General features: G+C 43.7%; 1 protein-coding gene across 1 annotated transcript in view; it reads left to right on the top strand.

Moving 5' to 3' along the window:
• PIAS4 (protein inhibitor of activated STAT 4) overlaps positions 1-11,594 on the top strand; it is a 53,954-nt gene extending 42,360 nt beyond the window's left edge. Inside the window, exons 7-11 of the mRNA XM_066574428.1 lie at positions 4,684-4,789; positions 5,039-5,112; positions 7,280-7,440; positions 8,644-8,774; positions 8,921-11,594. Coding sequence (XP_066430525.1) covers positions 4,684-4,789; positions 5,039-5,112; positions 7,280-7,440; positions 8,644-8,774; positions 8,921-9,129 — 681 coding nt within the window. The 3' untranslated portion in view covers positions 9,130-11,594. The remainder of the gene's footprint in view (positions 1-4,683; positions 4,790-5,038; positions 5,113-7,279; positions 7,441-8,643; positions 8,775-8,920) is intronic.
• The last annotated feature ends 2,423 nt before the right edge of the window (positions 11,595-14,017 follow it).

The raw sequence follows: 14,017 nt of genomic DNA, 5'->3' as shown, positions 1-14,017 counted from the left end.
CATATACTACATCCATCACAACAGCATGGCTTCACAGGAGGAGTCCGGGGTGAACCGGCCGCCTGCAGTCCAGAACTTCCACCATATACTACATCCATCACAACAGCATGGCTTCACAGGAGAAGAGTCCGGGGTGAACCGGCCGCCTGCAGTCCAGACCTTCCACCATATACTACATCCATCACAACAGCATGGCTTCGCATAGGAGTAATCTGGGGTGAACCGGCCGCCTGCAGTCCGGACCTTCCACCATATACTGCATCCATCACAACAGCATGGCTTCACAGGAGAAGAGTCCACGGTGAACCGGCCGCCTGCAGTCCGGACCTTCCACCATATACTGCATCCATCACAACAGCATGGCTTCGCAGAGGAGTAATCTGGGGTGAACAGACTGCCTGCAGTCCAGACTGTTCACCAATAGAAATCCAGCAAAGATAACCGAGGAGGACTGAGCAGCCAGAATCCTACAACAGTCAGGAATGGGGCAGCGTTCCTCTCCCAAAACTCCAGCAATTGGTCTCCACTTCCCAGACATTTACAGACACTAGTAGAAAGAGGCGCTGCTACACAGTGGTAGACACGGTCCCGCCACAAGTTTTGTGAGATGTCTTGTTGCCCACAATTTCTAATTGAGTAACATTTTAAAGATGACACGGCCCTCTGTGTTACTGCCCCCTTCTGACGTGTTCTATGCTCTACTGTGTATAAACATAGCTATCATTGCATTCTTTTTATACAGCGTCCCAACTCTCTTGGCATTGAGGTGGTTAATCTCATACTGATAAGTCCACCTATTCCATTTCTTATGGTTGATTGCTCTCTACACTAAAGTCCAGTCCTGTGCAGAATGTGTCATGAGTGGTTAGATCGGTGATTTTATTACAATATTTACTTCTGCAGCAGCTAAATTTCCCTTTTGCCATCCACCGATACCTCTGAGTGTTTCCATCTGTTTTTACCCGTGTGGTTTTCTTTTTCTATTTCAGATCATGGTGACACTTTGGTTTTTCTGTCCAAGCACATTACCTTTCTTTAGCTTTATCTGTGTTTTAGAGACTGTTGGCTCCTTTTGGGCCCTATGAGCTCTGCCTATGGGCTTTAAGTAGCTGAGAGTCTCAGAATGTAATTTTTTTTTTTAATTTTTATACCCCTTCTCCAATGTTTTGTCAGCTCTGAAACTCGCTGCTGAATACAGAGACCTCTCACTTTACATGCCTGTGTAATCTGCTGGAAATGTTCAGCAGCGGGTTTGACAGCCGACACTTAGGTAACGTTGGAGAAGGTAAGTATAAGACTTGTATCCCCGGACTCGGTGTGTCAGCTGCTTTGAGCCCATAAGTATAGCTTAGTGCCCAAAGTGGCTGACAAATACCACTTACCACTTCTCTGTCCAAGCCTCCAACTTCTGCAGATCGATCTGTAACGTGATACTGTACTCTTATGTTAAATGCATTTGCTTGTAATACCTCTCGATCACCTAGCCAGTAAGTCAGGGTCACCTCCCTCCTAACTGCACATCCGCAGCTTGTAGGAGTTAGAGTGGATCCACACTTGAACATGTATCCTGCGCTCCACAGTCTGTGGCACAGACAGCTAGGTGCTGTGCTTGCATGCATTGTTTCAGGTAAACTGTTGTCTCCCACTCAAGACACCCCTGATTAACAAGACTGGAAAGTCATTAAAATGGGTCATAACAACCGTGTGTAAGGTTGAAAAACACAAATGTCCATCCAGTTCAACCCATTATCCTGCAACGTTGATCCAGAGGAAAGCAAAAAAAAAAAAACAATGAAGTAGAAGCCAATTTTAGGGGAAAAACAATTCCTTACAGACTCCAATCTGGCAATCAAAATAATCCCGGATCACTGACCCTTCTAAGTAATCAGTGATATAACATGTAATATTGTAACACTCAAGAAAGGCACCCAGAACCATCTCCCATAGATGTACTGTCCCCTGATAGTTATTAGAGCGCCCCCTTGTTACAGTCCTAGGTATATATAAATGATGGAAGAGATCTCTGTACTGACCCCTGATATATTATACATAGTTATTAGAGCACCCCCTTGTTACAGTCCTGGGTATAATAGATGATGGGAGAGATCTCTGTACTGACCCCTGATATATCCATACATAGTTATTAGAGCAGCCTCTTGTTACAGTCCTGGGTATAATGGATGATGGGAGAGATCTCTGTACTGACCCCTGATATATCTATACATAGTTATTAGAGCACCTCCCTTGTTACAGTCCTCGGTATAATAGATGATGGGAGGGATCTCTGTATTGACCCTGATATATCTATACATAGTTATTAGAGCGCCCCCTTGTTACAGTCCTGAGTATAATAGATGGGAGAGATCTCTGTACTGACCCCTGATATATATAGTTATTAGAGCACCCCCTTGTTACAGTCCTCGGTATAATAGATGATGGGAGAGATCTCTGTACTGACCCCTTATATATCTATACATAGTTATTAGAGCGCCCCCTTGTTACAGTCCTGGGTATAATAGATGATGGGAGAGATCTCTGTACTGATCCCTGATATATCTATACATAGTTATTAGAGCGCCCCCTTGTTACAGTCCTGGGTATAATAGATGATGGGAGAGATCTCTGTACTGACCCCTGATATATTATACATAGTTATTAGAGCGCCCCCTTGTTACAGTCCTGGGTATAATAGATGATGAAAGAGATCTCTGTACTGACCCCTGATATAATATTCATATTTATTAGGTTGCCGCTCAGCTGTCGTTTCTCTAAATAAACCCAATTTTGGGCTCTTTGGGTGTTGTCCTCCCATTCCTTTTATTTAGTTGCGAACCGTTTGAATCCGCTCATGGTCCCATATGTCTTGGGTACCGGTGCCCAAAACTGTGCACAATGAGGGAAATTTACTAAGACCAGTATTTCTTGTGCTGGGCTTAGTAAGATTTCCCCAGTACATGGGTCATTGAATAGATGAATGCTGAAAAGTCGCAAAATATTTTCGCAAGCTGTCCTTGTGCAAAATTTTGTGACTTTTTTAGGCCAGAAAGCTGGCATAAAGCCTTCATAAATGTCCACAATATTCCATGTGTGGTCTGACCAGTGACTTGGACCCTACACCTCTTTTGATCTTCCCCCCATGATCCTACTTGCCTTGGCTGCAGCTTCCTGACACTAGTTGCCCTATTTAAGTTTACAGCTAACCAAAATCAAAGTCCTCTTCCATGCTGCTAAGCCTCAAGCCATGTGCACTGGAAGGGCGTCTGTTTTGTGGTCTTTCTTTGGTTTTTTGGTGGGGTGGTTTGGACACTTGCTTTGTGTTTTACCTGATCTTTCATTTTTCTCTGTGAATACAGTGGCAAACCTAATATAGATTTGTGTTTTGTCACGTCCCTCTACAGTCCCTCAATTCTTTTTTTAAAGGGCCAACACTTTCAGTTATCTTTATATAGTTGAAGAACAGTTTAGTGTTCGGTATACTCTCTTTGGCAGTAAGTCTCTGTCTGTCTCCACCTTTGCTGCTCTTTATTTGCTTTTTGCATCGTATTTTTTTTTTCATAGGCTTAATTGTTCATATTATAGTAATTTAACCCTTTCCAATCCAATTTGTATCCTGGTTTTCCTAGGGGGCTTACTCTTTTTCTGCCGTTATACAACGGCGCTATCTGCTGGCTAAAGCCAGTACTGCATGAGGTGACACGTTGGATAGGCTCCGACAGCACAGAGGCTGGCAATATACAGTAAGAGAACCCCGATGGACGTCTTCCAACATCGGAGCTGTACAGCCTTAAATCATAATGTCTTCAGACGTCAGACAGTGGATTTTTTTTTTTTATGGACAGGGAGTGGATTTTTTAACATTGGTACCCTAAGATGTCTTGGGGGTTCATTTAGATATATTTTCAGTTTTCAGCTGTAGTCACTGCAGAGTTGGGCTGAGCTGGTAGTCTAAGACTTGATCGCACGGCCCCATAAAGGCAACAGTGAACACTATGCTGACTACTACGGTATATAGCCTGCAAGAGAGTGCCGAAGCACTTATATATCACTTATGTCTTCTCCTCCGGGTCGGGCACCTGACCTGCTCCTCCTAGATTGCAGGATCTGTAATCCCGTGATTTATTATTCTATTGGCCGAGATTAAAGCCAAGGACCAAGCGCTGTATATTTACAGTGTTTGGTCCTTAGCAGGTTAAGTCTCTGCTCAAATCTGGACTTGTTGTTTTCCATGGGGGTTCATTTGCTCTTTGCCCAGAATAGCATGGCATGCACGATATTCAGCATCCATCGGGCCTCGTATAAATCCTGCCGTCCGTGTGATCGTGGCCTCATCTCATCAGCATCTTCACACATCTGTCAGTGTACATTATCCAGCATTAACGGCTTCACTTCTCTTTCAGTCACAAACTGATAGCAGGAATCATTCTGCTTCATCTCCAGCTTCTGGTTGACTAATATGGACTGTCTTATTTCTGGTTTAGAGATACTCTTTTAAACAGTTGTACCTTGGCGCCTTCTGAATCTTTGCTGTCACAATTATGTGCTAGTCTTGGCTAGGCTGTCCTTACGGTAAATGTCTTGTGTTGATGTGCTGTATGGAAGTATTGTCTTGCCTTTATTTTGCTAACTTCTCATTAACTCCTTGTTTTCAGTAACCACTTGCACATGTTTTGCTTTCTTGAACAGAGTTATTCTGTGGGCTTGTATTTGGTGAGACAGCGAACCTCGTCTGAACTTCTACAACGCTTAAAAACCATCGGAGTGAAACATCCAGAATTGTGCAAGACCCTTGGTAAGATCTAGATTGGAAGCATTCTCCAAAACGTTAGTATGCGCAATAAGATGTAATGCTAGGCAATACTGTATGCCACTTTACGAACACTGTAGCCTTTGCTCGGAGTACTAAAAAAAAGTCGAGCAACTTTTTTATTTTTTCCAATCGCACCCCTCTTTTGAGTGATCGGTGCTAGAAAATGGAAATATTTCTGTAACTTTCTATTGAAGGATCCTAATACAGTTTTTCCTTTTTCCCTCGATGCAGTAAGGGAGAAACTGCGTTTGGATCCAGACAGTGAGATCGCTACCACTGGTGTCCGAGTGTCCCTTATTTGTCCGGTAAGATATCAACGTGGCAGCTGTTAAACATGGGTTTATCTTTGATATCGGCAGCTGTGGCGGTCATTCTTGACGTTTTTTTTAAACTTATGATACTTTATTAATAAAGGTATTGTTGGTGATTAGAAAGGATATCTTCCAGAAACGTCTTTACTTTATCCAATGGCCTGGTACTGTTCTTACTTGAATGGGGTTGATTTGCAGTGCCAGACACTGCGGTCCATGGACATGAATGCTGCTGTTTCTCTATAAACAAACAAAAACCTTAACATATTGTTACCACATTAGTGTTCCTATAGGCATCAGTCTTAGGCTGGGTTCACATGGGGCGGATTTGCCGCGGAAATTCCGTCTGGAATTTCGCCACGACAAATCCGCCTGCGGCCGCTAATCCCGGTATTAGCCAGCCATGTGGATGAGATTTCTCAGAAATCTCGTCCACACGGGATGGCAAATCCGCCGCGGCAAAGCCGGCACTGCGGCGCGGATTAGCCGGCCGCAACATGCTTATTCTTTTTCTTCCTCCGCTGCGGCCGTGCTCTCCTCTATCGGAGCGCCGGCCGCAGCGGAAGAGCGAGCGGCCGGGCCGCTTCAAAACCCGCGGCTAAGTGCCGTGGGTTTTGAAGCAGCGCTTCTCCGGACGGAAATCTCGCGGTTTTTCGCTGCGGCCAAACCGCGAGATTTCTGCCGGTATTCAGCTGTGTGGGAGCCCAGGCTTAAGGCAAAGAGTTTACAGATCTTTATGTGGTATTTCCATCTATCCCACTGAAAACAGGAGCTATTTTGTTTGTTCTGCAGCCCTAACATTACAGTCTAGCATGTATGGGATTCTCAGTCTTGTAAGGAAGTGACACTGCCCCTTTAAGTAGTTTTGTAGTGCACCAGTTAACAGATTACTAGATATTAGTCTGTTGATCAACTGGAAACCCTGGAGCTAGTTAGGACCACAGCCCGAGGAACGGAGCTACAGTGAGGGAGAATCTGCTTAGTAGCCAGAGATGCGGGATATTGCACAGAGGTACAAAGTATCCCGAATGTCTGGACAGCCTCAAGAGTAGCAGCCAATGACCGAGGGATGAAAGATCCAAAGTAGCAAGTGCTTCCAGATTGTGAGCTTTCTCATGGAAGTCACATGCAAATAAACACTTAAGAAAACCTGTCACATTGTGGTGCTAGATTTAAGGGGGGTGTTCTGGTAACAACGCATTTGTTTAATGTTGACTTATCACATACCTCACTTATTCCCAACATGGACCTGTATTGGAATGTGTGACTTTCAGCCAGAAAGCTGCAACCTTTCATGAATTCAAGTCTCAAGGTCCAGATGAATTACATCTTGGGATACTTGAGGAAGGTGCAGGTGCAGTAGGCTACTACTCCTGCCAACAGGATAGATAAGTTTGCATGAACTTCTGACCAATCACAGCATGGAAATCAGAACGTGAGCTTCTCTGAAAATTCATGGTTTACAATCCTCCTTGTGCAAATCCAAACCGTGTGCCTATAGTTTTATGTAGCAGTAGTGGTTTGGATATGCAAGCAGTGATTTGTGGCACTTCACCTCTAGAAGGGCGCCGCCTGCAGGTCCAAGCATTGTACATCCTACTGATGGCCTCAGTCATATAACCCTTGCAGGAGGATTAGTGCAGCCCTGCTGGTTTGTGCAGTGTACTCTGCCTCAGGTTCGGTACAGCACACTGCAGGAACCAACAGGGCTGCACCAGTCCTCCTGCAGGGGTTATATGACTGAGGCCATCAGTAGGATGTACAATGTTTGGACCTGCAGGCGGCGCCCTCCTAGAGGTGACGTGTCACAAATCATGGCTCACATACCAAAACCAGTACTGCTACAGAAAACTATAGGCACACGGCTCAGATTTGCCTAAGGAGATTGTGAACACGCTCAGACACATGACAGATTGCGTTTGTAGGTATTGTCGTTTTTGGCTGCTTTGCTTCTGCTCTGCTAGCATGGGAGCAGGGGGCAGCGGTACTTCAATATAAGGATCTAAAGGTGCTTCTGGAGTTTTATCCAGCATCTAAGTCTCGGACATTATTAGGATTACATACTTTGTGGAATTTGTGAAACTTTGCTGTGTTAACAGAATGCCCCTTATGTATTTCTTCACCTCACACTATACATAATACTTGAATTTCTCTTCTGCAGCTTGTAAAGATGCGCCTAACTGTACCATGTCGAGCAGAAACGTGCGCTCATCTGCAGTGCTTTGATGCAGTCTTCTACTTACAAATGAATGAAAAGAAACCAACATGGACATGTCCCGTGTGTGACAAACCGGCTCAATACGATCAGCTTATAATTGATGGGTGAGACGTCTGTTTTTTTCTTTTCTTCTGACAGTGTTCTTATAAAAGCAACTAACTGCCAGTAAGAAAATTGGTGCTGCCGTGTTTCCCCAAAAATAGGTCCTACCCCGATAGCAAGACCTATCGGGGTTTTTGGGGGAGGCTTGAAATATAAGACCTAGCTAAAGCAATCCCGAAAAAAAATCAACTCGCCTGGTCCGCGCTGTCCCGATGGTCTTCGGCGGCACTTTGGTAAACTTCATTCTCCTCATCTCACAGCTGAGCTTCTACTGGTGAGGGGGCTTTGAATACCCAGCCTCCAGCAAAGTGAGCGCTATGATTGGCTCATCGAGAGCCAGCAGCCAATCACAGCCGGCGCTCGATGAGCCAATCACAGCCATTCAGTGATGTCATTTGCTGGCTGTGATTGGCTCATCGAGCGCTGGTTATGATTGGCAGATGGCGCTGAGATTAGCCAATCACAGGGTGCACTTTGCTGGAGGCGGGGTATTCAAAGCCCTGTCACTAGCAGAACCTCAGCTGTGAGACGAGGAGGACGAAATTTACCACAGTGCAGCCGCCAAAGACCATAGGGACGCCGCAGACCAGGTGAGTATAACACCCACCCCCCACCCCCCAGCATTCCTGAAAGTAAGTCACTCTGCCCTTTCTGGAGCAAAAATTAATATAAGACAGTATTTTCGGGGAAAGTAAAGTAAGTACTAGAGATGCATGGAAGCTCTAAGACCTATTATCTGAGGGTCAAAATTGGTTTCAAAGTAGTTGCCAACTGACCTTACCAAAACTCTTTATTGGATGTTGCTGGGAATATCCATAGTGCTTCATCAGGTCGGACGTCCTAGAGCAGTCGGGCGAGGCGGCATTCAGTCATAATCTCCCCATAAAGTTGCCCTACCAGCTTAGCTGATTGTGCTTGTTCTTCCAGTAGGGATGGAGACCAATGATTGCTCCAGCTTAATCACAGGGAAGCAAAAGAATTAAGATTTTACATAATCCTTAATGTAATTTGTATGTTGGCAACATACTACATATTTACCAAATTTAATAGAGGAACTTCATCGCTGTCTTACTTTTTGCATCACAGACTTTACAGCTCTTTGCACCCAGCATGCAGTGCTTTGGGGTAAATGGATTCTGGATCATTATAATAATGCTGCTACATGTAAACCGGTTGATGTCTGAACAAAATGTCGTCTTTTTCAGACTATTGTCAAAGATCCTTAGTGAGTGTAAGGATGCAGACGAAATTGAATTTCTTGTTGATGGGTCTTGGCGTCCAATAAAAGCTGAAAAAGAGAGGAGCAGCAGTCCAGTCTGTCCTATTCTCGACTTGGGTATTTGCCTCTAACTTTTTCTCTTGCGTTCCTTACTTTGTACTGTCACAAGTCTCTCTCCATTTATCTTTGTTCCTTTGTCTGATTTGGTTTGGCTTTGCTTTTTCAAAAACTGTTCTGCTTGTTGTCCTTTTCTATTTTATCAGGTTCTCCAGAAATGACAGCAAAGGTTCCCCCTCCAAGCAACGCTGTGTCAACTGAGAATGGAAAGCCCGGGCCAGATGTGGTGGATCTGACGCTGGACAGCTCTTCGTCTTCATCGTCCTCCTCTGAAGAAGACGAGGAAGAGGAGGAGGAGGACCGCCCACCCCATAAGAGACGCTGCTTTGAAAAAGGGCTTTTATCGGCTTGCTGACCCTTTCCTGCTTTCTTACTGTGGACTTAAACCTTGAAATTGCAAATGGACACAGCTGGTTGCTGCTGTCTCCTCTTCCTACCAAGACCTGTATGCATCGCAACTTTTGCAATGTCCCTTCTACTTGTACAGTTTAAAAGGCATAGAACATCATCTTGACCTGCAGTGGGTTAATACTCTGTCTTCATTCCCCTTTTTACTTTTTTCTCTTTTTTTTGTTTTTTTTTCCCCTGTTGTAATTAAATGTATATTCAAAGTGGGTCCAGGAGACTAAGAGGGGAAAAAACCATTCCACGCCTCCTTATCAACCACTCTCCTTGCCTTCAGAAACAAGTTTGACTCTTCCCACTTTTGCTGTCATGTATGAGCAGTGAGAGGGGGCACAGTAGTAAAGCTAAATATTTGGAGCAACTCAATTGTCATTGAAGGGATGTGAATGTTTTGGGGGATAATTAAAGACAAAATATTGTAAATACTTAGAGATGAACCTGGATGATGAGAGCCATTGTGGGATTGGAAAAAATGGCCAGCTCAATATACTACTCCCTGCAGACTTGTGGGTGGTGGTTTTATTCATTGTACTATTTAGTAATATGCAAAAAGCGGGGTGTGTTTAGATTTTTGTAAGCAACATTTGAGGGGTGGGAGAGGGGTTAACACAACGCTTTCAATCGAACTACCTCTCTGCTATTCAGGTTTTTGTTTGTGCTATTTAGGGGAGGGGGTATTGCTGCTCTAGACTTTCCTTCTCCTCCCCACGATAATCCTCCTGATTACTTCACTCTGCTGCCCCGCTCACTCCATACACAATCTCTTCTCATACCATTGAAAACTACTCCAGTTTTTTTCTTTTTTTGCGTGTTAATGTTTCAAAAGTCAGATTAAAAAACCCTGTCACCCCAAACACTTCCCCTCAAGTAAATGCAAACCCATACCATCTGCACTGGACTTGCTAAGTCGTTAAGAAGAAGCCCATGTAATCTTCCTGCTGTAGGAGAATGTCTTGCAGAGTCTCGGCATACTTCATATAGAGGGCAAACCTCATATTTTCAAGTTGTTCCTGGACTCTCCCGTCTTTAGGAGCCTTTCCAACGTCTTAATATAGAAACTATTTTCTTGTGTTCATTATCTTTACTCTATATGGTTAGGTAACCAGGTTTTATTAGTATACTAACTTTCGGTATGTTCTAAATGGTTAACAGCAGATGACCTTTTTGGGTGGCTTTGTGTTCATGCTCTTAACCGGACCATCACCACGTAGTCTGCTTAAAACAATACAGCTTGCCACAGTTACTGTGAAACCGCAGCAGTTCTCAAAATTGATATTCTGGTTATTTGCATTAAATCTTTTAAATTGGTTGCAAATCATGCATAGAGATACATCTGTGACAGAGCTGGGTCTGCATGTATGCGAGCAGTTGGCATTCACATGTGACTATGGGTGCTTCCTGCATGCAGCAATTCTAGTGAAACTTAAGTGAGCCATTGTTGTGTTAAGAAAAATGAAACTTTGTGTGTAACAAAAAGTTCTATGTTGACTTTTTTTTTTTTTTCTTTTTTGGCCTAGAAATTGCATCATTTCATTTTTTTTTTTTTTTAGTTTTTTTTTCTAAATCTGCTCATTTTTCCTCCTGATCCTCCGCTTCAATTTTTGTTTTTCAAACTGCACTTACTGGAGGTCTGAGGAAGAAAGCTAGCGGTAGCCTGAGAGGATTCCCTTGTTTTTTCCCAACTTTTTTCAAAGTCATGTTGTGCATATTTTACTCAGATGTGCTGTCCTATGTAGTCACTATTCGAACTTCCATGTTGCATTGCTGCCCAGTGTTACCCAAGAATGCTTTAGAATTCTGCAATTGAAATTCCCAATCTAATTTATTGCAGAATTTTCTCATTTTCAATTTTCTGCAAATATTCAATTGTGCTAGAATTTACTAAAGTACTGTGGCATGTAGGGTAACCTGAACTGCAACCCCGAAAGTAAGTGTGATGCAAATGGAAGGTGTGAAATATTTAGAACACGGCACTACATTTCATGGAACGTAGCTACTGTGCCAATAATTTTCATGTGTGAAACCATTTTACTATTTGGGTGGTACTTGAAGTGAGCCGTGCGGAGCCGGCGGATGCTCTACTTCCCCGAAGACACGGTTGTACTTGTTAATCCCCTTACCCCTGCAGAGAGAGACAAGACATAAAGAAACTGGTTCAGAATTGGCCACAATGAGATGGCATTTTTGTGTTATTTTCTTCTAATTTAAGTGTTTTTAAATCTTCCTAATCAGTCTCTAGTGTCTGTAAACAATGTTTATTTTCTTTTATGGATGTGTTTTTATTTTATTCTTTTTTTTTTTACATGCTTTGCATAAATACTTTTAGGTTTTTGGTTTTTTTTTTCTTTTTGTTCCCCAATTTAACAGGAAAACACAAAAAGATAGTGTTTGTTACAATAAAACTATTTGCAATTATCTAGTTCCTGAAAGATTTTTATATATATATATAATGAGATTAGATGCAATTATTGGGCATGTTAGATCATTCTTTTGTCAGAGCATACATGTCCACCTGGTGGCACTCAGATTTACTCCAACATGGTAATAGGCTTTTTAAGTTTTACCCCATCTCTCTGCTGTGGGTGCTTTCCTTTCTCTCTAAACTCATCCATGGCGTGTGTGATATCTCTCCTTGTATGTGTTTTACTCCCTATTTACACTTTGGTGCAGAACATTCTATTACCTTCGCTGGCTGAAGCCTTTGATGCTTTCCTCCCTCTTCACATCCCACCCTGCTGCGCTCTCAACGCCGAGAGACGGGAGGGAGCAGCACACCAAGGAGCACCCGTGCGCTGTTGGATCCGCATTTTGGAACTGCATAATAGCCTTCATTCCTACCGTTTTACTGGTTGTGAAGTCTGTAACTCCTTCATACAGTTGCCTATCTTAAATTTAACTCTGAATTAAAATGTTCCCAATTTGCTTCCTAAATGCAAAGTTAATAGCCTTTAACCCCTTAAGGATGCACTGTTTTTCTCTTGTTTTCCCACCCTCGCCTTTAATAAGAGTAATATGTTTGTTTTTTCTGTTAGGGCTTGTCTATTGTGAAAGGAGTTGTATTTTCTTAATGGCACCATTTTACATACATTTTTGTAGGATGAAATGGGGAAAAACAAGTCTGTCATTCTTTAATTTTATTTAAAATTTTCAAATTTTTCTCAACGACGGCACCACCTGAGATCGCCGCCTCCTGATAGGACAGGAACACACAGAGGTTTAAAAGCTCCCCTCTCTCCTACCTTCCTCGGTGTAATCCTGTCCTGCCTTGAGGCAGGATCGCAGGGAGGTGCTGTGGGGAGATCCCAGCTTGAATACTCACATGGATCGGAGGTCAGGAAGTTGGTCCTCCATTTCCTAGAAACGTCTTCCGAGACGCTGCATCGGGCAGTTTACCTGAGCCAGATTCCTCCCACTGAAACTCATCGGGGGTTTTGCGTGGGGTCTGTGGTCTGCCTTCTCCCTGGTGCTACCAGTCCACAGGAGCCGCGGGCCTGGCACTCAGAATCTCACCTAGGAGACGCTCATGACCGACACGATGATGCAGTGGTGTTGGGGGTGGAGCAGGGGGTGTGGCCAGGCAGCGGAGGCACCAAATTTGAAGAAGGAAAAAAAGAGTCCAAGAGAAGATAAAACTGCTGCAGTAAAGCTCTGCATTGCAGGCTTTTCTGTTCATCGGTGACTGCAGTACTAGCAAGAATGAGAACTCCAGCATTGGACATTCCCGAACCGGGGTTGTAAGTAGCCCATTTGGTAAAAAGACGCTTGATTGAATGTTATGTTAAATGAAATATCTATGCATTTTACTTGCTTCTCTATGTTGTTTGTTAGGGGGACGAGAAAATAAACGGCCCACCAAGACCAAAAAAATGTGTAAAGTGCGCAAAAATTACCCTTCGCATATGCCAAACCACTGTGCAAATTACATATAGCCAAGGTTATAAAAGAAGAATCAAGTGCGTTTATGGAGGACATTAAACAGCTGATCAGGGAGGAAGTATGCTCAGCCCTGACATCCCAAATTGTACAGCCAACTACGGCGTCCGTGTCAAAACACTCTAGGAGGCCTGGTAGCTCAGGCGACTACTCAAGCTCTGAAAGAAGTACCATATTTTAAGATGTGGAGGAACAGCCAGTCCTTGAGAAGTGCTTGGATGAGGACGATTACAAGAAATTTTTATTTAACCAGGAAGACCTTTCCAAACTTATAAAGTCGGTCAGGGCTACCCTCAAAATGGAAGAACCCAGATACCCTCATGCCATTCAGGATGAGGTTTTCAGGAGGCTGGGAGAAAGAAGTAGGTACACTTTTCTAGTCCGTAAAAATATTCAAAAGATGATAAAGAAGTGGGGTAAACCCGATACAGGATCCTTCACGACTAAAGGGATTAAAAGGTGCTACCCATTTTTGGAAGACTTTATGTGCAGATTGGGAGGAAGCCTTCTGGGTGAATGTTCTCGTAGCTAAAATGGCCAAGCAAACGAGACTACCGGTCGAAGACGCTACGCAGCTGAGGGACCCCATGAACAGCAAGGCAGAGGGGTCTCTTGAAAAAAACATTTGGGAGGCCGCAGCCAGTCTACTCAAACCCAGCTTCGCGGCCACCTGTGTGGCCAGAACCTTAAGTGTGTGGCTAGAGCAGTTAGAACTTCACATATCCAATAAGACATCGAGGGAGCAAATTCTGAATTCCCTCCCGGTATTGAAGATGGCCACAAACTACTTGGCTGATGTATCGTCCGTCAAACTGTTAGCACGCGCTGAAGCATTACCTAACTCCACTAGAAGGGTGCTGTGGCTGAAATCCTGGTCAGGCAATGTAGCTTCCAAAAATAATTCA

The sequence above is a fragment of the Eleutherodactylus coqui genome, chromosome 7, assembly GCF_035609145.1.
Source record: "Eleutherodactylus coqui strain aEleCoq1 chromosome 7, aEleCoq1.hap1, whole genome shotgun sequence".
Lineage (NCBI taxonomy): Eukaryota > Metazoa > Chordata > Amphibia > Anura > Eleutherodactylidae > Eleutherodactylus > Eleutherodactylus coqui.
This window is presented reverse-complemented; position numbering and strand designations above follow the sequence as displayed.